Source organism: Lepidothrix coronata, unplaced genomic scaffold (assembly GCF_001604755.1).
Source record: "Lepidothrix coronata isolate B3197 unplaced genomic scaffold, Lepidothrix_coronata-1.0 Scaffold114, whole genome shotgun sequence".
NCBI lineage: Eukaryota > Metazoa > Chordata > Aves > Passeriformes > Pipridae > Lepidothrix > Lepidothrix coronata.
The window spans coordinates 2,991,257-3,015,721 of record NW_016690294.1 but is presented as its reverse complement, the minus strand read 5'-3'; the positions used below and the strand labels follow the sequence as shown (position 1 = coordinate 3,015,721).

Genomic DNA, 24,465 nt, shown 5'->3' with positions numbered 1-24,465 from the left:
GGATTCTCCTCATAATTTTGTTAATTAAATTAAAGCAAACCCAAGTAAAGAAGGAAAAAACTGTTTAAGGAATTTTACTCTTAAAATTTGGGTTACTGTCAAAGACCTGACATCCACTACAGGATATTTATGATGTTACTCAAGAGAGCACAGAAATATTTGATGTTATCCTTTACTGTATCCCTTAGGACCTTAAACTTCCAATGACACCCCCTTTCCCTACACCAAAATCCTACTTATGAACACCAAAATCTCTGTTATGAACCACGTTAGAAAGGTGTGTTTTACTTCTCACTGTAGTTTACAAAGACTATGTTATACCACACTGGTGTATTATCAATGAAGGATTGTGTTGGGCTACATTTTTCCATAAGGTAAAATTTCCTCTGACACTCTTGCCTGAATGCATCTCCCAAAGACTTCTCCTTTCCTGGGCAGCCTTTTTTCAAAACGCTTTTAACCAAACCCAATCCAGGATGCAGAGCAGAGTGCCTGGGGAGTTCTCCTTTGAATACCATCAACTTCAGGAACAGCTGCTAAGATCAAATAGACAAAGGGAATTCAGCACCACCCACTCTTTGTATTATCTTTTAAACATGAGGAGCTTAATCCTTCCTGTGAACAAGGTCTGTTGTCCTGCTTGCCATTACCACTAACATATTATATTCTGGGTAACTCTGCTTTCTCCTAGGAGTGCACCTGCAGCAAAGCTACAGTATAAAGGTCCAAAGTCTCTGCAAATAACGTGAGTCATAAAATAATAAAAAAAAAATAATAAAATAATCAAAATTTGCCAACTTGGGTGGATAACTGACTTTAAGAAAGGGTACATAATTATAATCTATTAAAAATAAATATTTTATATCCTAATTCCTGCGATTCCTCTGTGATGGTGTCTTTCCAGTCATAACAGCCATTCCGTCTACTGCATTCTAAGCCTCTTTGCTGTCAGTAATTGGTTTTTTATTTCGTGATAAAGAACTGGGAGAATAACCCATTGGGAACAGTTGTGGAGAAGGACTTGGGGGTTCTCATGGATGAAAAGCTGGACATGAGCCAAAAGTGTGTGCTCACGGCCCAGAAGGACAACCCTGTGTGGGCTGTATCAAAAGCACCATGGTTCAGGTCGAGGGAGCTGATTGTCCCTCTCTCCTCTGGCATCGTGGGAGCCCACCCGGAGCACTGCATCCAGCTCTGGGGTCCTCAGCACAGGAAAGATGTTGCCCTGTTAGAGTGCGTCCAGAGGAAGCCACGAAGATGATCAGAGGACTAGAGCACCTCCGCTATGGAAACAGGAAGGGAGTTTATAATAGAGAGTGACGTTTTACACAGGCAGAGACAAGGGGGTTGGGTTTAAACTAAAAGAGGAGAGATTTAGATTTGATGTTAGTAAGACACTCTTTTCTGTGAGGGTCAGATTATGTGACTAATACATCTGTTCTAGAACAAGCAGCAATCACAAGTATTGAGGCCATGTTGCTGAGAACACAGCTGCGTTGGGCAGGACACGTCTCCAGGATGAAGGACCACCGCCTCCCTAAGATCTTGCTTTATGGTGAACTTGCCACCGGCTGCCGCATGAGAGGAGCCCCGAAGAGAAGATACAATGACTGCCTGAAACAACATCTCAGCCTTGGCCATATTGATCAACATAACTGGTCTACTCTGGGCTCCAATCGGGAGGTCTGGAGAAACACCATCTATAACGCTGCTGCTTCCTTTGAGAACGCACGCAGGATCACTCTGGAGGAGAAAAGACAACGCAGAAAGAATCGTGTCTGGCAGAATTTCCCACCTAAGGAGTCTTTCTGCTGTGCCTTTTGCAATCGGAGGTGTCTATCTCGTATTGGCCTTTTTAGCCACCAGCGCGCTTGTAACAAACGTGGGTAGAGCCCTTCCCAAATCTTCGTTCGCGAAGCCCAGCCATGATGACTGTGAGGCACTGCCACAGGTGGCCCAGAGGCGCTGTGAGAGGCGATGACCTCCCGGGCCACGCAGCAGCGACCGGCCCAGACCCTGCGGGCACTTCTCGCAGCCAAACCAGCGGTGCCCTCGCTCACCCTCCCGCACCGGCGCTGCGGGAGCCGCGCCCGCGACGCCGCCCGGCCCTCGGGGCCGCCAACAGGTGCCCGAGGCGTTACCCTGCCCGGGCCGAGCTTGAGCCGCTCCGGCGGGCGCGGAGCAGGTGCCGTCCAAGGTCTCCCGGCAACCGCCCGGCCAATGGCGGCGGGGCGGCGCGGCGCGGGGCGGCGCTTTAACCCCGCGGGGCCCGGCCAAGGGCCGCACTGGCCGCGGGGCTCGCTCAGGAGGGGTATCTTGCTCGTCCCTGCAGCCGCAGCAGGTGCTGGGTGCGCGGGCTCCTCCTCCCCGGCAGCGGCGGCGCGGGAGGAGCGTCCGGCGGGGCCGGTTCCGCCCCACGCGCGGCGGTAACGGCGCTCGGCGGCCGCGGGCGGGGCGCGGGGGAGGCGGCGGCCGGTGGGGCAGCGGCTGGGGCGCGGCGGGACGGGCGCTTAGGGACCGGCGCTGCGCTGGGCAATCCCGCCCACGGGCTCGGCGTGCCGCGGTCTGGGCTCGCCCCGGGCCGGGGAAGGGCCCTATACGGGGGCAGCAGCCTCTGGCCGCGGCGGTGCGGTGGGTCTTGACATGTGCTCCCTTCTATCAGGCTCCGGCTGACCCGCAGGGAGGAGGGAGAGTTGCGGTTCGGCTGGGCTTTGCCGGCTGTTCCCCCTCCGCCCTCAAAGGCCCGGCGTTTCGTTACCTCTGTGAAGCTACAAGCGGCAGATGCTCGGAGGTGGGAGCCGTAAAGCTTTCTACTGAGGCAGGGAATTTGTGGCTGCTCGGGTTGAGGTAGTGGTTCACGTGATGTAAGGGGACAGGTTCCGTGAATGACCTGGGTATTTTTTTAAATCTTGTTTAAAATTTTATTTACTTGCAGCGAAGCTCAACTCAGTTTGAAGATCAAATCGTAACGCGAGACCAATTTGAAGTGTTACTGCATGCCCTGTTTATGTAGAATGCTCTGTTGCTTTGCTGTGCTGTCAGTGAAACAGTTATGCAGGGCTCCATGGGCTGCCAAGGTATGATAGGAATTTCAGGGCAACGACTTAAAATAGGAGGCATTCGAAGTAAAATGTGAAGGTATTAGATAAATTTTAATAGTGAACTTAGAAAGGAGACTTAGAGAGACGATTTGATACAATTAATAGAGATTTCACATTGTAAGGGTTTAGCAGGAAAGATGTTATTTTGGGGATCTTTCTTGGTGAGGGAAGGGGAGCAGAAAGCTGTGGTACTATCAGTTATAATTTGGACTGGGAAAAGCATAGGAGAGGGTAATACCAGGCTCATTGGGTTCAATATCTTTTTTCTGAAGCTGGCAGCAGATGCTAAGGAAAAGATGGTAAGTATAGGCTGGCTGTACAGCAATGCTTTTATCTATGTATCCTCCCAGTATACTGCAGTCTGGAGCTGAAGGATTTCTGAGCAGAGGTTCTAGCTGGCTTTTTAAATTTAATAGCTGCTGATGGATGTTTTTCAAAGAATTAGAAGCAATTTATTATTTATATTCACAGCACCTTATGGTGATGTAAGTCCATAGTTTAACTATATTTTATATGGAAAAATGCCCTTATTTTCCAGCTTTTGCAGTGAATGTCACATTGCACTCTTTATAACTGCTGTGTTAAAAGAAGCAAGGAATATTTGTTTTCTGTATGTTGGTCCCGTTTCTCTAACTGTTTCCTCTTCTACCTGAAAAGTCATAGCTTATTAGTTTCCTGGATGAAAGCATTGGTTGACCTTGGTGCACTGTATTCAGGTCCATTCTGCCTTTTTTTACAGGGAAGGTTGTACCTGTGTGATATTTTAGGCTGGAGAAGCTTAGTGTTCATACAGAGGCATAATGATGGTCTCCTTCTGTCCTTTGGTCCCGTGTACTGTTAGCTGCCTGTGAGCTGTTATTTCCAGAGGACTAATCATAGTGAGCCTGGCATCTCTTCCCGCATGATAATGCCTAATTAGAGGCTGTTGGTTTAAGTACATAGCAGAGTTGTCTTTTTCGTTGTTTAGTTTGCATTTGTGAACGAGGAATTTCAGCTGCTGATTTTTATCATACGTTTACTTAGTATGAGAACAGCCTTCTGCAGTTTGTCATTCAGTCTGGGCGTTTAATTTTGTGAATAGCTCTGTACAGTGCATGAATACACCACCTGTTCATCCCCTTTTTAAATTTATTGAACAACAGAGATGCCTGCACAGACCACTTTGGGATTCTAAATTTTGTCTCTTTGGGACTTTCATACACTCTTCTCATCCTTCTTTACCTTATTCCTGCATTTTGCGCTTCCTCATTTATAATCAGTCATTAATAAATCCTCTGACATCTTAGTTTAAGAGCCTTTGGAGGGAACATTGTGAAAAGGCTCTTGAAAATCCAATTATGCTGTCTTGCCCAGGTGTGTTGGATTATTCCTTCTTCCAGAGCACTGTGGCGGACTTGTTAGTGTACCTTCCTTCCACAGGATGAATGCTGACATTTCACCAGTCCTGTTTGCAGTTGCCAAGTTTGTTCTGTGACCCGTTTTGATTAACAGAAACCTAGAATTTGCATGAGAATTATTCTCTTAATTCCCCGGCAATCTTTAGAGAAACTAGTTACAGTTACCTTCTTGCATTCCATGCCCGATTTAACTTGCAGGTTATATGCTACTGAAATTTGTGAGTTTGATAATTTCTGATGTCTGGAATACTAGTTCTGGCTCTGCCCAGTAAATATCTCACCAACTTTCGGAACTAGTAAGGTGGTGGTTTGTTTTGTTCTGGTATTTTGTTTGTTTGATTTTTTTCTCTCTTTCCTTTAAGAAGTTGTCTGCTTTGCAGAGACAGATGAGCTGTAGAGTTTGGCTAAAGTTGATAAGGAGGACATGCCGAAGATGGTTTCTGAGGTTTCCCTCTTGTCTGTGGCATGGAGAGATGTGGTAACAGAATGTTCTGCTCCAGCTATGTGTAGTAAGTGGCTTGTAAATACAAAGAGAGAAATACAATTTTGAAGCTTAACAATAGAACTATTGTTTAATGATAGGAAAATGCTAATGTGAAATCCATCATGTTACTTCAAAATAGGGTGGGAATTTGGGAGCCAGATGAAACATTTCCATATATTTCAATTTTTTTAGTGATTAAATTAAGAGAATTTCAGTCACGTGTGTACGTAAAACGTGGAGTTGAATCTTGAGGTAGTAGATCGGATTATATTCCTTGTAACCTGAGTGTTTGAGGCAAAGACCATGACAGAATAGTCACTGAACACTGAACTTTATCAGATGTGAGAGTACATTCTTGTGTCGTTATATGGATTGAGAAGATTGACTATTTATTTTCATTAAACTCTTGATTTTTTTTTTTAATTTGTTCATTTGGTTTTCTTTGGGGTGCATTTTATTTAAATAAAATAGAATGGAGAATTGTAGTTGGAATTTTCCAAGTATGATGCATTCAGAATGAAGCAGAGACTTAATACCCACAGCCTGGATGGTTTGACTTGCTTTTTCACATTACTTTGGACAATACTGGAAAGTTTAGCTGGAAATCTGACATTACTTGAAATTCCCATGTAGTGTGGATAAGTGGAGGCATTCCCTCACTCTCATTTTGAAGCTAATACAAAATTGTGGCAATTTAATCATTATTCTAAGTGTGGGAGGAAAAATCTGGGGTCTGCTTTGATTGCAAGACCCATCATTAAAATTACAAGATTAAATAAAAGTCGCTAAAAGACATTTTTAGAGTAAGACATTTTTTTAACTATACAAATATCACTGAACAAAATATACATATTAGTGCTAATTATGAACTGTTATTAAAAATTCTGTAGAGAGAAAATGAATGTCAAAACTCAAGAGAGGAAATGCAGGGACTTTTATGGCAATTACGTGAATTAAAACAAGTATATGTCATTATGTTACCAGGGATATATTTGTAAACCTACAATGTCTTGACTGGAGTGTACATTAAATTTACCTAGACTTTCGTGTCTTTGTACCTATCCAGATAAAAGCCATCTGTGTGACATCTGCGGATTACTAGACAAATATAAAAGCTTTAAACAGCTTCACAGCTCCTTTTGGTTATTATTTTAGTGAAAAAAAGTCACATTGGCCTTTGAGGAAATGCTAAGTATGCGCCCCCACAATTTTGCAAGTTGAAACATATGCATGTCACAAGTTGTAGTAGTGTTTGAAACGTACAGAGAAGGAATGTTGGGCAATTTCTGGTCGATGCTGACTTCCAACTTTTCTTCCAAGACATTGCACCTCTCTAGAGGTTCCTTTCCATATCCTTTCTACCTTTGGGGGGTAAAAGTTTTCTGGGTTACCAGGTACTGCATTTCCAACTTGTATCACACCCTGTCTAGGTTAGAGATGACCAGATGGTGCAATCTGATCACAGTACAGCACTGTGACAAGTGATTCTCTGCTGATTGTCTGAATGAGTTTTACAGACCCAGTTACGACTGCTCCTTTTCATGTTTAAGGATGATATTTAGAAATGTTAAGTGTTCTGCACTGTATTAAGTTTATAATTCTATTTCTTGCTGCTGCTTGTGATTTTTTCAAGTTTTGATATGGCCTGAACTCAGGCTTACTTAATGAGATTTTTGTCTCGAATCTTGACATGTTTGTTGTCGGTCCCTCCCTTGTCCCCCAAAACACAAAATAGTAATTAAGAAGAGCTGCTTTCAGCTCTTTGGGTTTGTGATATGTACTATTTTTAAACTTTAAACTTGTTCTTGAAAAGAAAGATGTACTTATTAGTGAGTTATCTAGGAATTTCTGGAAATATTTCTGTAGATTTTTGTCAAAAAATTCCCCAGATGCCTTTCAAAAAAAGTTCTGGTATGTTATTACCATGACGGCATTTTTTTTTTTTTTAAGTTCTTTGGGGTTTTTTGTACTTGTTCTAAAAGTGCCTTGGTTTGATTACTGCTTCTTCGGTATTAATCAAGCTCTCTGATTTTAGTGGGGTGTGTATTGGGGGCTTTTTTGTTTGATATTTAGATTTCTTTTTGCAGTGAGATGGTTCCGCTGTTATGTTTATGCATTTGAAATTGGATTCCAGAGGCTCATTTTTGTACAGTCCATCCATGTCTTGTCCTCTCCAGGAATTTCTAGTTTGGAAGAGGAAGTGATGCTGCCAGTTGGCAAAATTACATCTAGAAAGCGCTGGATTGTTACAAGTTTATGGGCAAGTCATCGAACCTGCTAGGAAAGTAACTGTAATAAATCCCTGTGTACAGGCAGTGGGCGCAGAAGGCAAATCATTAAGTGGTTACAGCAGTTTTAGCTGCTTAGTGGTTTTCTCTCCCACTTGCAATCAGTCGGATTGTTAACACTAGTATGAGATGCTGGGAAACAGCAAAATTAGATTTTTGCTTGCTATTGCATTTTTTTTCTAACCAGGATTGAAGGGGGGGAACAACGACAGACAAAAAACCTTTTGCTACTTTGTTTGGTTAAAGCCTTTTCTGTTGGCTAGGATAGCCTAGGAAGGTCCCTAAAGTACTTTTCAATATTACGTGTTGTTTTATAATTCTTCCATAATTACATGAAATATTGCTCCAGAATTGTCCATTTTCATCCTCTATATGAATATGTTCCCTGGTGCATTAAGAGAGCATCGTACGGTGTACAGAAGGCCCCTTCTGAATACACTGTATCTAGATTAGTTTCACATTCACTGGGTCTTCATCAGGAATGCTCATCTTCAGCTCTTGCATACTTCAGTGAGGCTATATTGTGACATTTTGCTCCCAAGAAAATGCCTATACTGGGAAGGAAATGTATCTGATGGATATTAATCACTAGAGAGCTTTAGAGGTCATTCCTGAGGTGTTGAACTTGCAGTAGAAGCCATGTGGAGCTGAGGAGATGATAGTACGAAACTAAAGGCTTGTAGCATTTGCTTTTGCAGCTGACACAGCATTGTCTTGTTCTGTACATCTGAATTTAATTTGAAATGTATGTATGTAAAGATATGTATGTAAAGTATGTAAAGATAAATCAAGTACAAAATGCTGACCACTCCTCAAAATGATTACTTTTTTAAAGCTACTGCACTTGTCTGATGACACGTAATAATTTGAGATACTTTGGGGTAGCGTTCTAGCAGTTGAGGGAAGTTTTTGAGTTTCGTGCCTTTCAAATCTTGAAACTACTGAGGGTGGCTTTTAGTTTGATGTATTAGCAGTGCGGAGTGGACTGCAGGTTGTCTTCTCAAGGCAAAAGGCTCTAGAGCTTTCAAGGTTGAGAGAAGAATATAGTTTCATTACCTGGACTTTGTTGTACTTCTTATGTAGTCTTGCTTTGTCTTCACTAGACACCCCTCTGAGCTTGGGTTTCTGTGTTAATTTTCTGTGCTGTTAACAGTGTCTCACTAGAGAGTAGTTTTGCTAAAGCATCTGCACTGAATGAATGTGCATGTGACTCGCAGGGCTCAAATTTAGAGCATCATTGCATTTGCACACCTGGACTAGTCCTGTTTCTGCTTCCAGTCAAATATTGTTTGCGGGGATAGATGCTGTGTCGGAATAGTATTGTCAGTGTAGGGAGACCTATGGGTTGATAATACCGTATATTCAGGCAACGTAGGTGATAAAATCTGATAATGGGTGCATCAGAAATTTGAGTAGTATTTTTGTGGACTTTCCAACCTCCTTAATGGAATTTATGTGTCTTAAGGTTCTTAACAATATCTTATTAGAATGCAGGATTGCGATGTCAGTAGTGAGAACATACTTGTACCTTAATTTGCTGCCTTTTCCCCTTATGTTCACACATTTATTTGATGGATACAACAGAAATGAAACTAACATGTAAGAAGTGTGTCCTCTTAATACCTTCAATTCCATTTTTAAAAGCGTAGTTATTCATTTCTGGACATCTTGGTTTTACAGAGGAAAAAAATGGAAAAATATGCATAAATTTATATGGGCAGAGAGAAAACAGAAAAAACATTTGCTAAACTAGAACAGCAACTAGATTGTTGTATTGACTGTGTTTTCTTGCTGCTTCATGTACTTTCAGATATGAAAGCTTTCAGGAACTACTGAATTACAACACATGAGGAATAGCTGTTTGCCTTTTTTCCACATAAATTTATGAACCTGGAGAAATACTGATCCAGCTGGATACTTTTTTTAGGGGTGTTTTTGTTTCTTTTTTTAGTGCTGAGCATTCTATTACATGATTGTAATAGAATTGGAACATTAGCAGGGGGTTAGGGGACTGTGTAGACTTTGCTCTACAAGTCTACACAGTCCATCTAAAAAAGACTTGAAACTTTGTTCTGAAGTGTTGATTTAAAAAAGGAGTCTTCTTTCCTGTTAGGTGGAAAGTTTGTTTCCCTGAAGTATCCTTGTTTCCATAACAGCTGATGGGTTGTGCTGTCCAAATCTTAAGCATCCAAGCTGGATTTAAAGTTTCCAGCAGTGAGATAATTAATGCTATTATGTGTCTTCTTACTGTGTGGTGGAGGTAGGGTGAGGGGACAATCAGTTTGTTCTTTCTTACGAGTGGGTGGCTTTCCTTTGGTTTCTGGAGGGATGCTACTGTACTGAGTGGCTGTGCCAACAGGGTAAGCCTTCTCCTGTTTGTTTTCTTCAACAATTTTGGAATTTCTGCAAAGAAGCAAGCAACTTGCCAGGGAAAGGCAATATAACTAAAAGCTAATTTAAATGGTTAAATATTTATGAGAAGTTTCTTTTCCCTCTGCTAAAGATCTTCTCTAGAGCCTTTATAACACTTCTCTTTAAGTAATAATCTCACTTAGACTTATCCCACAGAGACTTATATTAAAACTTCATATAAATTTACTTTAATAAAATTGCTTCCTGGTTATATGACAGGAAAATACTTAATATTTGTCCTGCTGTGTTTTCTCTGATGTACATCAACAGAAACAACTGAGTTATCTATAGGGTGAGTAATTATTTTCATGTGTTTACAAGACAGTTAAGTTTGAGGCTAAATATTGATAGATGCATCATTTTTACAGTGTAATATTTGCTGTGCTTACTGAGTTCCAAATGCTGTGTAAAGATGTAGAAAAATTTGACATGGTTCAAGTTCAACAGTCACTCTTCTGTGCCTGCTTTAATCTTCTAGCTGTATTAGCTGCTTTTCTTAATCTAAAATGCTCCTGCTATTTTAGGAGATGCCTACGTAACACACACTGCCAGCAATTGTACAAAATACTTCACCACTGAACCAGTTGCTCAGGTACCCTGCCTGTCTTTGTTGCTATGGGAGATTGGAAGACTATTACTGTGCCAGTGCTGTCATCAGGTAATATTTTGAATTTAGTGGATTTGCTAATTTTACCTGCGATGTTATAGCTGCTAAAGAAAACGAGATTGGAGTTTTGTGCATGGCATACTTGACTATATAAACAGAAAGTTAAATAATATGTAGTACAAACAGCGCTCTGACTTGGATTGAGTCCTTACAGAAATGGTACTGTAAAATGCTATCCTTTCATATATATGGAAAGGTTTTAAAATGTTTTAGTCATATTTTATTTTTTTTTTGACACCTATCAGCATGTCTCATGTTTGTAGAGGTTTCTTTACTTGTTCCGTATTCTTTTGCCTCATAAATTGCTTACAAGTTTGTTAACCTGTGTAGGAAAAAGTAATTTTAAAAATTGTCTTGCAGCAAGTCAATAAGGAAGAAAGTTTGGTCAGCTTTTTCTTGGGGGATAAGTAAAACTTGAATGATACAATACCTTAATGTTATTGAGTCTTTAAATCTTCAGTGGAAGCTTATCCTTTATTTTTTGTGAGTTGTTTAATATATGTCATTCTAGATGAAATTCTGAGCTCTAGAATTGTAAATTTCTGTAAATAATAACTTGAGTACATAGGAATTTGATTTTTTTTTCATGTGATGTATCTTAAACTATTAACCCTGATTTGTTTCTTAATGTTCAACTTTTAGATAGCAAAAATATATTTCAATATACCTCAGAAAGAAAGAGATCTCCTACAACCATGAACTCACAAGTGCTACGCTTGCCACTGCCTTCATCCAAAAACATGCACAGCTTTTTCAGTGCCTTCTGCACAGAAGAGAATATTGAACAGAGTATAGCCTATATTGATAGGGTAAGCCAAATCTTTTTGTTTATGGGAGGTTGTGTGCAGATGACATTAAATCAATTGCAGTAAAAAAGACTGGCTGGATTAAGAAGGCTTCTTCCTCAGTGCTCAGAAGCTGAAGTTGGTAAATTGGTGGGGAGTAGGATTTGGGCTTTTCCCCTTAATACAGGATTTCACCTGATACTGTTTCTGTCTTTTGGAGAATTGTGGGACTTTGATCCAATTATTGATCTCTTCTCACCCTCCCCCTTGTCTTTTGCCAGGAATTGACAACGTTGGGCTTTCCTTCTATTTATGTGGAATCCAAAGGAAAAGAGTTGAATTTAATATCTGTCATAAATTGTATAAATGAATTGCTTGCACTCCAGCACAAGAACCTTCGAGCTCAGGAAGAAGTAGAAATGCAGCATCTGAAACTGGGAAGTGATATGGATCACTTACAGAACTGCTATGCTAAATTAAAGGTAGAAAGCAAGATCATTCAACCAATATTGTGCAGTTCTGTGTATTCTTAACAGCAAGTGCTTTTTTGGTTTTTTTTTTCCTCCCAAGTACTAATCTGTGGTTGTATTTTCAAGTGCATTTGGGGGTTTTTTGAAGTCATTTTTCCGGTTGAAAATGCCTTAAAGTTAATGAAATATGAGTCAATGAGAGAACTGAAAGCTTATTTAGAATTGTGGCCTCTTTAATCAAGGAAGAGGGAAGACTGTTCATATTGGAAGTGTTAATGCATGCTGTGGGTGGAAATGTTAAACACTTCAGTTCATGTGATTTAGTACTGTTTAAAAGGGTATGCCCAGCTCTAAAAGATAAATTCTCAATATAACTGTAACAAGTAAAAGCATAAGGGAACACATCTAGGGCATTACAGTTTTTATCAGTTTTTCTATATCATTTTTTTTCCATGTGTTTTTGTTTTGGATTCCTTGGATATCCGACTACAAAATCTCTTTATAAGAATTGCTCAGAAGCTGTTGTCAAAGTAGAAGTTACTAAGCTTCCTTTTATTACAGGATAAACACATGCACAAGGCCAGTCACTGTGGTGTAGCTGACATATTGGAAGTTCACAGACTGTGCTACTTCATGGGTACTTGTATGCGCAGTTATACTAGAAGAGACTTGTCTTTCTCTTAATTCTGCCAAGAAAATAAAATATAAAAAGCCTAAAAATATTTCAGTGCAGGATTCAGTGCTTTTTAGGCTTGCTTTTCACTTGGGCTGGCCAGCACTATCTCGTTGAGAAATACTGCTGTAGATTCTCAAAATCATAGTAGTCCTGCATTTTGATTTGACACTAAAAGTCATGTGTAACTGCACTCATTTTTATACGAACACTATATCATGGTAATTTCCAGAACACTCCAGTTCCTTTCCCTACATGGATAGCTTTAACGTGACAGGGGCAAACTTAGCAGGACTGCATCAATCCCAGGACATTTAATTGGGCTGTCAGCTTGTAAGGTTTCTCACGTAAATTCTTTCAAGTACCATACAGCAATCCTCTTGACTTGCACTATTGTGTTACCTGTATCTAATTGTGGTTTGCTTAGAAGTTCTTGTTGCTTAAATATATCTACACATTTGTCGCTCTCTACACAGATGAAGGAAAAGAGCTTGTGTGTTGTGTTTAGATGTCATTTAAGCTGCCAGTTTCAGGTCTGAGTCTCATATTTGTGGACAAAATTTTCTAAAATGCTAGTTTTGCATCATCTGTTATGAGATCATCTGTCTAGCCTTCTGTATATATGTGAAACGTCCCATATGCTTTGTTATGGTCACAGTCTACATATCTCTGTCAGTTGTACTCTCGTACCCTTGATTATTTAACAGAAATGTTCCAGTAAAATTGTAGTCCCAAATTCATATACGTTGCTTAGTATCCACCTCACTTTCACAGTGTGGACATGCTTACAGAATCCCGACTTAATGAAAAAGTCATAACTATGTAAGATAATATCTGTTAGATACTAAGCCATATCTTAAGTGAGGTGGTTTGGCAGCTTGGTTTGCATGGTTTGATTGGTTTGGTTGGTTAGGTTTTTTAACTCTTACTGTTAATTCTTACTGATACTGAACTATCAACACTTTTTCTAGGAACAGTTGGAATTATCTAAAAGGGAAATAGTTGGGCTTCAGGAAAGAGACAGACAACTGCAAAGCAAGAACAGAAATTTGCACCAGTTACTTAAAAATGAAAAGGACGAAGTGAGTGATTTTTGCACATGAACACACGTTATTATGTAGATATTGAAGAATGGGTTTTTGCACGGAGTCTTGTAATTGCTCATTTTTAATTTTTTTTTTTTGTTGGTAAGTGTTGTCTTTCAAGACAACTGGCATGTTGCATATGGATAAATAGGTTCTATAAGGGGTACATCCAAGTTACAAGAACAGTAGAGAGTATTGCAGAAATGCAGATGTGCAGTTTTCTGAGACTTTCTGTACTTTTAAGTACAGCTTTCTTAGAATGTTTGGAAATATCAAAAAGGAGGAGGTGCAACAGGATTCAGTCACTTACTCAAACGTTTGTGTATAGAGGCTTTTCTTTTTTTAGTTAGAGGAGAGCAAAAGACCATAAAGAAGGGAGGTGGGGGGGGAAATCCAGCTCAAAGGCACAGTCTCATTAAACTTAAATGTCTTGAAAGAATCAGGATCAGAAAACACTTGAACAACCATGACACTGCTTAGTTTGGGATTTGTTTCCAGTGCGCTCCTTCCCTAATACTGTACTTCAAATGGCTCCTAAGTTTCTGTGAATGTTCTTTGTGTCCATAAACATATTCATACAGTTGGGAATCACAGCACTATATGTATATAGTAAACATCCTACAGTTACAGCTTACAAACATGCAGCACATTCAATATTTTAAGGTTAAATCTGAAAATTAGAAAAGAACCAAACCAACACACATATTGATAGTACATGTCAAAAATGTGCTTTATGATTTTTTAACATTCTTTTAGGCCAAATGGAATAGAGTAATTTCCAGCACCTTCCTGTATCAGGAAGAGGAGTTTATTTTTTTTTAGTGTAAACCTAACAAGCCTGCTTTAGAATTAGAGTAAACCTAGATCCTGATCATGAATTACTGAAAGCAAAGATATGTCTTTCTCTGCTCTGTTAAATAAAGGTGTTAAAGAAGGTTATGCAAGTTGTTGGGACATGAATTCAGCTGTACTTCAGAGGAACTATAGTATTAAAATCTGTTGCTTATGATGTACGTTTCTGCTGAAAAGAGACTACCTCTCCTGAGGTCAGAATTCATGGGTTGGGAGAGTTCTTCTGATTCCTTTTGTCACTTTTACCTGAAATACAGCTTAATAGAAGCATTGTTTTGCATATGTTCTGCATGCAAGAAATTTGTGTTTGTAGTATACAGTTGAAGAAACACACTTTTTTGTGGGATTGCCTTTAGGTTCAGAAGCTACAGAACATAATTTCAAGTAGAGCTACACAGTACAATCATGATATGAAGAGGAAAGAGAGAGAATATAACAAATTAAAGGACCGCTTACGTCAATTAGTCATGAACAAAAAGGACAAAAAGATAGGTAAGTAGCTCTTTGAATTTTACTGCAGCAAAATAGCATATTCTGTATCTTTATCAGAAGCAAATTTAAGCATTTTTATCTTTAAAGGCAATGTGGCCCTCCTCTCGTAGATTTTTATTTAGATGTTAGAATGTTAAAAAAACCCATACAATATTTCATGTTAACTAACTGTGTAAGACTATTCTATATTGTGTTCCATAAGATTATTTACCAAGCACAAAACAAATGCTGATCTTTACAAAATGAGGTTTTCTTACTAAGGAAAAATTTTATTTGCAGTCAATTCCTAAGCTAGAGCTATCTCTCCTCTACTTTCTTGCTGCTGGTGCCATCACAATATTTGGATAGTGTCATAAACGCTGTATTACGCCCAGCAGTTGCCATCAGGAAGGCACGCTACATGAGCTTTTCCTCCTTGAGACACTACACTCTGCTTGTGGTTAACACAAGCAATGAGAAATTATAGAGAAGAAGTAACACGAGGCAGATGTACCATCTAGTGCTATGTGAAATGAGGACAAATCAGCTCTCCCTTATCATACGAATACTCATATGTTGTATTGCCCAAAAATTGCGTTCAAGACATTCATCAGTGCTGTTTACCATGAATGGGTTTTACTGTTATGTATTTAAAAAGACCTGTACCTTTTGCTTTGTATATCTGCCTTAGAGTATTTATATAATTTGTCTCCAATGAAAGGGGAGTCCTGCTCTTCTCCACCCCATCACCTCCACAACGCTCAGCTATTTGCCAGCAGTAGTGCATGTTATATTTTAGTAAGCTGATTTAGTTCACTAAACCAAGAAGAAAATTATTCATGTTGTTGTCAAGATGGTTTTCTACTCATTTAGTTTTCTGAAAGTGCTTGTGAATAAGGCAAAACAAGTTAAGACATAGTAGCAGGAACACCTATTTTGGCTGCAGAAAGTCTTTAGGTATCTGTTCAATAAGCTCTAGAAGCCTCACCTTGGGGTCAGCAAAACTTCCATGTTCTTGATTCCAGTTGGCTGGTCCTAGTTCAAGTGTCAGTGAGCTCAAAATAACAGGGTTTGAAAACTAGTTACTGTTTGCTTGATAGCTAACTAGGATTAAGCTTGGAGCTCTAATCTGTAGTCTTATGTTGGATTTGGGTTTTTGTTGTTGCTGTGCGGGTTTTTTTATTTTATTCAATGTAGACAGAAGTTTCTTTGTTCTGAGGAACACCTTGTGAAACATTGGGAAGTTGCTTTCCCCAAAGAGGAGATAAAACGTGTTATTGCCAGAAGAGATGGTAGAGTTTATATATTGATATGAAGGTTGAAATAGAGATGAAGGTGTCATTAAGAAATGCACAAAAAAGATGAGACAGGATGAGAATACATCCCTCTGAGTTTCCAAACACAAACCCTGTTTTCTTTCTTTCACTATCTTATTTTTGCTTTAAGCAGGGCAATGTGGTTTCGTATGGGTCTGAAGATTGAGGGGGATATTTGGGTAATGTGGTCTCTTTGCAATAACTACATGTAAATGCAATGTCATCTGAATATTTATATATTTGCATGTTGTTTCACATTTTGAAATATCCTTTTCATTTGTAGCTATGGAAGTTCTAAATTATGTTGGTAGAGCTGATGGGAAGAGAGGTGCATGGAGGACTGATAAGACAGAAGCCAGGTAGTTGTCTTGGAACATTAATTGAGGCATATATTATGGCAGTTATGTTGTTACTGTAAGATTATTTCTTGTAGAAACGAAGAAGAAATGTACAAAGTTCTGTTAAGTGACTATGAACAACGCCAAAAACAGCTTTTAGTGGAAAACGCTGAGCTGAAGAAAGTTCTTCAGCAAATGAAGAAAGAGATTATTTCACTTCTCCCACCACAGAAACAGAAACCTAAGGAAAGGTCTGAAGATGGGCTGGTAAGTACTGTTCGGTTAAAATTGAATCTCCATGGTAGTTTGGTATAGTGCTGAAGTAATTTGACACTTATTTAAAAAAAAAAGTAAACCTCTTATGAGACTTGCAGTGAATTGCACATCATGTGCTTTGTTTGAAATCCATCCATGTTTAAGTGTTCTGCTGTCTGTGAACAATACTCAGTGTATTCTTGCCAGTCAGTCAATGAAAAGCTTAAGACATTCATTGAATTAATTTTCAATGCAGTAACTACGAGTGTGTAATTCTGTGTAGCAATGCATATTGGATATTTCCTGCATGGGTTTTTTGTTTGTTTGTTTGTTTCCAGATTTTAAGTATTTCTTTATGCAGGATATTTTTATGGAATGGTGTGCTGCCCATTCATTATTTATCAGAGGTTTTTTATTAATTTTTTGATTCTCTGCTAAAAGTCGCAGTTCCGTTTTGATGTCAGAGTGAAGTGGGTCACTTCTGTCTCTTCAGCATTATGCTGTCAGGGAACTGAACTCCTTGAGAGTCAAATTTCCCTGGATGGAAAATTCTTTCCTGTATATAAGGGTTTTCCTTCTCTTCAGTAAATTAAATCTGTGCACATATTTAAATAAGCACACATATTTGGAGTGGCGAAATGGTTTGCAGCTTTTTATTGCTACTTCTACAGGTGCTGTCAGACCTGGAGGAAGATATTGGAGAGTTAAATAAAGAGAATATGTGGGAATTATCTTGTGAAACTGTGCGAGAGCAGCTTACCAACAGCATTAGAAAACAATGGAGAATGTTGAAAAATCACGTTGAAAAGCTGGATAACCAAGGTGATGTTTAACTGTATTACATGTATATATAAAATACATTAAAAATAAGTAATGCAGATATGACAGTTTGAAGTAATTGGATGCAAAATATGTAATTCCCTCTCAAGATTCTTGTCTTGCCACATCCATATCACTGAGACCTCTTGTGGCATTGTAAAACAAACTGGCTGATGGTATGGTGCTGGACTCTCCTCATTTCCAGCTGTTAAACAGCATTAAGACAGCTAAAAATATATAAAATTCTTTCCTAGTATTATTTTCCCATGCAAGCAAATGCAGCCACTACCATAGGGATGTTTGCAGTCAGGAGTAAGACTGAGAAGGTCATGCATGCAATTGGAAATAAAAGAGCAGATGGTCTTTGAGAATATGTTTATACCCTGGAAAGGATTTTAAGAATACTTGCAATACTTTATTTGGTGTAACTAACTGAAAAATAAGCATCAGGAAAAATGCTTCAATTATTTGCTCTTTTCTTGAAGTCCTCTTTTTAGGATTTTTGGTTTATAGGGATGACCATAGTCTAGTCCTCTACAATTCAATTAATGTTCAAACACTGGCATCAGGGGATCAAAACTTGGCTCATTACAGTCATTGTGATTTAACTATGCATTAAATAAAATAAAACAAAACAGAATGTAATTATACAAACTACAATTCATTCCTGTAATTCATTCCCTTACTGAAATGAAAAAATTCATCCCAGTTTGTTAGCTCCATTTCTCCTTCCCAGGACTTGAAGGAAAATGCTTTCTTTTTATATCTGTGATAAATATAGTTACTGTCATATTTTTATGAATGCACAAGCCCTTCAAAAACAGGCTCAGAAGAACAGGCTAACAGCATGTCAGTGGAAAAAAGTCTTCAGTTCTCTCTTTTTTTTTTTTTTTCTTCTCCTATATGACTGCTGAAACAAGTGAGGATTTTGTGTAACACTCATTGCAATGCAGATGCATGGTGTACCTTGAGGAATGTGTACCAGCTATGTTTTCATTGCTGGTTTTTTCTGAAATGGATTTGGTGGATGATTACATGTATAGCACCAGTTTGGGATCTGATGTCTCCGATGGAAATGCTTTTGAATACACTTCGTGTCTGTCTTTCAGGATGAAACAAGTAGTCTAAAACCTTTTGCTCTTGCTAGGAGTCTCTAACGTGGGAGATGTTTTAATTTGTTTTTAAGAAGCTTTTCTTCCCCCTTAGTGTCACGTGGACATTCAGGAGCCTGGAATGAAAAAGATGTCATTTCAAGAGAAGACCATGAGCTGGAAACTGAAAAGCTAGAGTTAGAGATTCAGCAATGTAAAGAAATGATCAAAACTCAGCAACAGCTCTTGCAGGTAGTAGGCTTTACTTTTTCTTATTTTTCTCAGTTGGATTTGAGATTTTTTTTATTTAACATGCCACTTTTCTTACCTCTGAGCCTTTCTCCCTTCTTTGATAATGCTTTTGAAATAAAATGTCTTAATTGTTGGTCCAAGTATAGGTGTGCTATTGGGTTGGTTAATAATTTAATGAGTTTTTAATCCTGATAGGAATAATTTCAGAAGCTAAACAAAAGGCAGGAAGGCTGATGAGGTCAGCTGCCTGAAAAAGGGACATTTTGCTTGCTATCTGAAATTTGCCCCCGTCATCCACCAACTTGATATCTGCATTGTTTCCATATTGAACTTCAACCATTTTTCTGATAAAACTGAATCTGTGGAAATACTGCATCTCTTAAGTCACTCCCAAATTAATGTCTATCTTTTGTTGCTTTAAATCTGCAGCAACAGCTTACATGTGATGATGAGACCACTCTGTTACTACAAGACTGCTACTTGTTGGAAGAAAGAGAACGTCTTCAGGAAGAATGGAGACTATTTCAAGAACAAAAAAAGAATTTTGAGAAGGAACGAAGAAGTTTTACAGAAGCTGCTATTAGATTAGGACTTGAGGTATTAGAAAAGGGAGCTCCAATGGAAGATGAATTACAAATAAGTGGCCTTATACATGCTAAAGGGCAGCCATCCGACCATATCTGTTTGCTGGCATCTATAGAAAAAGACATTTCCATACTGTACGAAACATATCTTTGGTCATTCTAGGAGATCATTCTGTTGACAATTCAAAAAGCAAGGCTTTTGTGTGTATTGGAAAATACAGTTGCTGCAACTGGAACAGAACCATTTTCTTTCAGCTTTTGAAATATCTAAGTATTCCAAAATTGGTAATTTATTAACTAAATCGTTTAGATACTGCTTAAATTTGACTTCCTACAAAAGTAAGGCCTATGCAAATTTCAGTCAAATAGTGTGCTGCAGAACATGGCCATGCTCATAAATAGCATCTCTTGTGGTCACTGTTGGAGGCAGAACACTGAGCTAGATGGACAACCTGTGTGACTCACAATACAAAATACTTCAGATTTTACTTAAGATACTGAGACAGCAGTAGTTCACATGATGACAAATCCTGACTCTGGCTAATTTAATTTCATTTGCATTTTAATGAGTTTTTGAATTTCGTGTTGCACCTTGAATTCAGCTTTAAAAGTCGTGAGCGATAATAAATCATAAATATTTGTCCAGAAATGTTTAGGAGTACATTGCAGGATAAGTGTAACTGCCAATGCTTCAGCTTGTTAACATGCTGAAGTAACAAGAGAAGCAATGCTGTAATCTTTGCAGGTGTTTGTGAAAGAAGTGGAGTTCAGCTTCCTCTGTTTTTCTACTGACATAGGTGCATCCCGTTTCACTAATGGTTTTTGGAGATGAAATAGCTTGTTGCTTGATTCCAGAGCCATTGGATCTTTCGGAGGATGTCATTTAGGCATTATTTTCCTTTTCTGTGCTCAGAGGGATTGGAAAATTGAACAACCCCTTTCTTTTTGCCCCAGTTTTGAACAGAAGTAATCAGTGCTCTTTTCAATGTAATTTTTCTGTTTAGAAGGTTCAAGCAGTAATCCTTTCTGGCAGCTGCCCTGGATGAGGGCTACCTCCAAAAGGTGGTGCTACACCGAGGGGGAAGAGGAGCATAGGAGGCAGAGATAGGAGAGGGTATCACTGGAGTGGAGAGCGGTGAAGTGAAAGGATTAGTTAGATCCCTGTGAAACAAACCACAGGGCTTGGCTTGTAAATAAGTGCCTCCACAATTAATCCTTGTTGGACTCCAAAGCTTGCTCACATGACAATAACTCCGTGTTAAACTATAGGCTCTCCTTAGTTACGTGAACATGTTACAACTTGTGATTTCTTAAATAGAATAGCATCAATTTAATGCGGGCTAAGCTTGTTCTTGTGGTCTTAAACTGTTGTTTCTTTTCCTAGAGAAAGGCATTTGAAGAAGATAGAGGAATGTGGCTGAAGCAGCAGTTCTTAAGTATGACTGCTGATTGCAAGCACTCTGAAAATGTGACAACTCCAAGTGCCTTCTTAAGAAGCAAGTATTTGGTTCAAATTATATTCTTGTACAATGTTTCTTTTTCTTCCTTTCAAATAGAAGACACAAATATGGGCAAAACCATTAAAAAGACCGAAATGTCTCAAGACAAATTTTACCATGTATCTGTGTGCCTCTACATGTTGGATAACCAATGGTTCAAAATTTCATTTTAAAAAGGAAATAATAACTCCCTGGTAATTACTTACGTGATGAATTTATATTTGAGAAACAATCTGATGAATGTCAAATACGTGACAGCAGAGCTGTTAGGAACAGGAACTTTGAGAATTACTAAATTAAGTTAAAAGTGAGCACGTTATTTGCAAGGGCAGTTGAAGAAATCATGATTTATAGAGATCTGTATAGATTAGAAACAAACAAGTTTTGGAAACAAGAACATTATGTGGAAATGGCAGCATTAATTATTTGAGATGAGGTGATATTAAATGTGTACACGTATATATTCAGTAAAAAAGAATCCTTTGGAAAAAAAAAAAGCTATGAAAAGAGCATAGTGATAACGAAAATAAGTTTGAGCAATAAATAATTGAGGTTTTAGATACAAATCTCATAAATTTCTTTTGAAAATATGGCTATATGACGCATAGTTTTGAATATTGTTTTTAATGGAAATATTTGCTTCCTTTCTTCTACAACTGGATTTTTTTTTCAAGTTATTAAATTTATTTCCCATTCCCTCATGCATGTGCAGTGTTTGATCTTCACCACTGAGAATTTATTCATTACTTACCTTCTTTCTAAGGGATGGGGAGCGTGAGACAAACACTAAAGGGACAGGGAAGGGAAAATAACAATCTCTCTTCAGTAGATTCTTGTCGTGGCAGCCAGAATGTAAAGATAAATGTGCAGACCACCTGTCAAGTAAATATAGCTTGAATTTTTATTCCTGTTAGATAAAGTAGCCTACCTCGTATGTTCTGGCTTCTCTCTGTTTCTCCTCTGTGCAATTCCTGCTTCTCTAAGCGGGAAATGAAATTATCTTCCGCAGGAGGAACAAAGTTGAGATTGTTTGGCTGTTGCTCATGGAGAATGACTTGATTTAGTGATCTGAGAGCAACGTGAGATCAGTTTAACAGTCATTGTACACTAAAGCTTTTGATTTGTAATTGCCGTTTTCTGAATTCTAGTGTTTCAGGATGTATTTCATGTCATATTTTCTCTTCTAAATGGCATTCTTCCATCTTGTGTATCCTAATCCTAAGATACTGGATAATAGTAATGAAAATAATACATCTGCCATACAGAGAATCATACTCCATGTGGATGTTACTCCACAGCTTATCATTAGAGTTCTTTTAATGTTCAATTTTTCTTTTTCACAACACTTGCTTCTGTAGTGCTGTAATACTGTAGAATATGGAATCATTCTGTTTTTTCCACTTGATATGAAAGCTTTGACATCTAAATGTGAGAGAAGTTAGCAGGGATTGATCTGCCAAGTTTGCCAGGACTTTCCATTGACTTGAGTGATAGTTCAGTTCATATAAATGCTAAGGCATCTAACTTAATGCTTTTTAATTTTGTTTTATATACTCTGACAAGTTTACTGCTTTTCATGCTGGTGTTCATTACTATCTGTGCATGCTGGAGAAGTCTTTACTTAAGGAGTAAAAAAGCTTTATCAATTGTAAAGTGAGAAACTATATTTGAGTAACTTCATATGACTACTTGCAGTGGTGGCTGTATATGCAAATACTGTGTTTGCAAATTTAGAGTCCTAATTTTAACATAACTTGATTCAATAGCATTAGTTACAAAATTTTAGCACAGATCTGTAGCAATAAGTTTTATTATTATAAACATGCCTTAAGATGTTTGCTGTGTCTTTTTTTTTTTTTTAAACAGAAGACCATGAAAATTTGAAGTACTTTCTGTTTTCCAGTTGCACTGTAGTTTAACTGATGGTATTTGTATCTCTCAGGTTCTGACCAAGACAATTGGTTAGTGAAATCTACATCTCAGCAAAGGAAACCTCCCTCTGTGTTGAATGGTCCTGTTTCAGCAGAACCTTGCCAGACATCTCAGTACATTACGCATAACAGGTTTGTGAAATGATGGTGTAGATGGTTTTATAGTGATGAACTCTACATAGAGCACAGACTAAAAGCATAATCTAAGCCTTACAGTTGGTATATAATAAAGGATGTTAAACATAAAACCAGTACTCTGTTTCTATTCAAAGCATAATTTATTTGCATTGTAACATTTTTCTATTTTCCACTTCCAGCATTGAATCAAAAATTGCTGGAGATAGCATGCCAAATCTGTGGGTGGAAAGTGATGACAAAGAAGAAACTGGAGAATGCACCAAGTCATGGGAAGACTCTGGAGCTGGCACTCTGCTCTGTAGAAACTTGCACATGGAACAACTGCCTTAGACTTCTGAGGGTTACCTGCTGGGTTTTTTATTAGACACTTGTTCATAAACTTATCGTTCTAAATGAAACAGAATGCTGTAGTTTGATCATTCTTCTAGAGGATTATGTGGTGATCTGAATTGTGGTGTGTGTGTATGTGCGTGCACCTGGCTTTTATTTTTTAGACCATTTTTTGCCTCTTTTTCTTGCAACTCTTGAAAGAAGACAATTTAAAAATATATAAAAGCATTGATATTTTTCTAGTAACAGAAGCTCTGATTCTATGAATGAAGCAATGGTCTGAAACTTTGACTGTAATGAAATACTGGATCCTAATGTTACCTTTCATCACAGGCAGAGATAGTACTTTTAGAAATTGTTTAATTACTGGAAGCATTCATTTATGTTTTAAGTGTAACTGGCACTAGATCCTCTTTTGCCTCGACTTGAATGTACAGTATACTGTAGATTTTTAACAAAACAGGTTCTATATTTATTGTGTGATTTGAAAATACCTCTTTGATATTTCAATGACGTAAAGCGCAAAATCTTTATATATTTGTAAATAGACTAAGTGGTTATGCTGAGAAACCATGAAATTAAACACGTGCGTACATAAATATTATTTTACATTGCATTTTGAATTGTTTTATAGTGATACTCAGTTTACAGATGCATTAGGACTTTCAATGGTTCAGTCAAGAACCAAAGTCTTTTGAATGTGAACAATAAATGTGTAATTCTATTCTAAAAAGCCCTGGTTCTATGTTTCGTGTGCACTAAAGCTATAAGCTATCATGGTTGTAGGGTTGTATACAACGTCTACCAATCTGGTGCTGATTTTGTATTATGTTAATTTTTCCTTTTAATTGACTACGGAATATTTTTTTTTCGTGTAGCCTTTGGGGAGTCTCTTGTTTATAATGTAATAAAAATAGCCAAGTAGAGGTAAGATGTTTGAGTCTCCTTCACTTGACTAAATGCCTGTAATTTTCCTTGCCCACTACAAATCCATCTTGCCTCTTGTTGAGTTTTTGTGCGTCTGTGATCATGTGTATAGCTCTAATCCTGGTGTAATTGGCCTTTTGGAAGATGTCTAAGAAAATTCTGCCTTTCTCAGGGTCATAGGCAGGCAATTAGCTCAAGCTTAGATTCCTTCACTGAAAATACATAGCTGCTCTGCCCATTTTCTTCAGAATTGGGTGTAATGTGGTGATTGGACTACATAGAAAAATAGCAGTGGAATAA

The 24,465-nt window shown here is 38.3% G+C and overlaps 1 protein-coding gene across 1 annotated transcript; it reads left to right on the top strand.

The window, feature by feature from the left end:
- Positions 1–2,496: 2,496 nt before the first annotated feature.
- On the top strand, positions 2,497–23,965 carry SSX2IP (SSX family member 2 interacting protein). The gene is made up of 14 exons (XM_017824948.1): positions 2,497–2,791; positions 10,207–10,340; positions 10,992–11,158; positions 11,416–11,616; positions 13,249–13,359; positions 14,571–14,706; positions 16,285–16,360; positions 16,435–16,606; positions 17,266–17,416; positions 18,620–18,756; positions 19,186–19,353; positions 20,725–20,836; positions 22,782–22,902; positions 23,088–23,965. The coding sequence occupies exons 2-14, from the start codon at positions 10,298–10,300 to the stop codon at positions 23,236–23,238; spliced, it is 1,746 nt and encodes a 581-aa protein (XP_017680437.1). The 5' UTR covers positions 2,497–2,791; positions 10,207–10,297; the 3' UTR covers positions 23,239–23,965.
- Positions 23,966–24,465: the final 500 nt, after the last annotated feature.

What these genes read in the sequence shown, in the direction of transcription:
- SSX2IP (XM_017824948.1), top strand. Translation starts at nt 10,298, where the DNA reads ATGGGAGATTGGAAGACTATTACTGTGCCAGTGCTGTCATCAG. An exon ending in AAAGGTCTGAAGATGGGCTG is followed by an intron (nt 16,607 to 17,265) that starts GTAAGTACTGTT and finishes CTACTTCTACAG; the next exon opens with GTGCTGTCAGACCTGGAGGA. An exon ending in TGAAAAGCTGGATAACCAAG is followed by an intron (nt 17,417 to 18,619) that starts GTGATGTTTAAC and finishes CTTCCCCCTTAG; the next exon opens with TGTCACGTGGACATTCAGGA.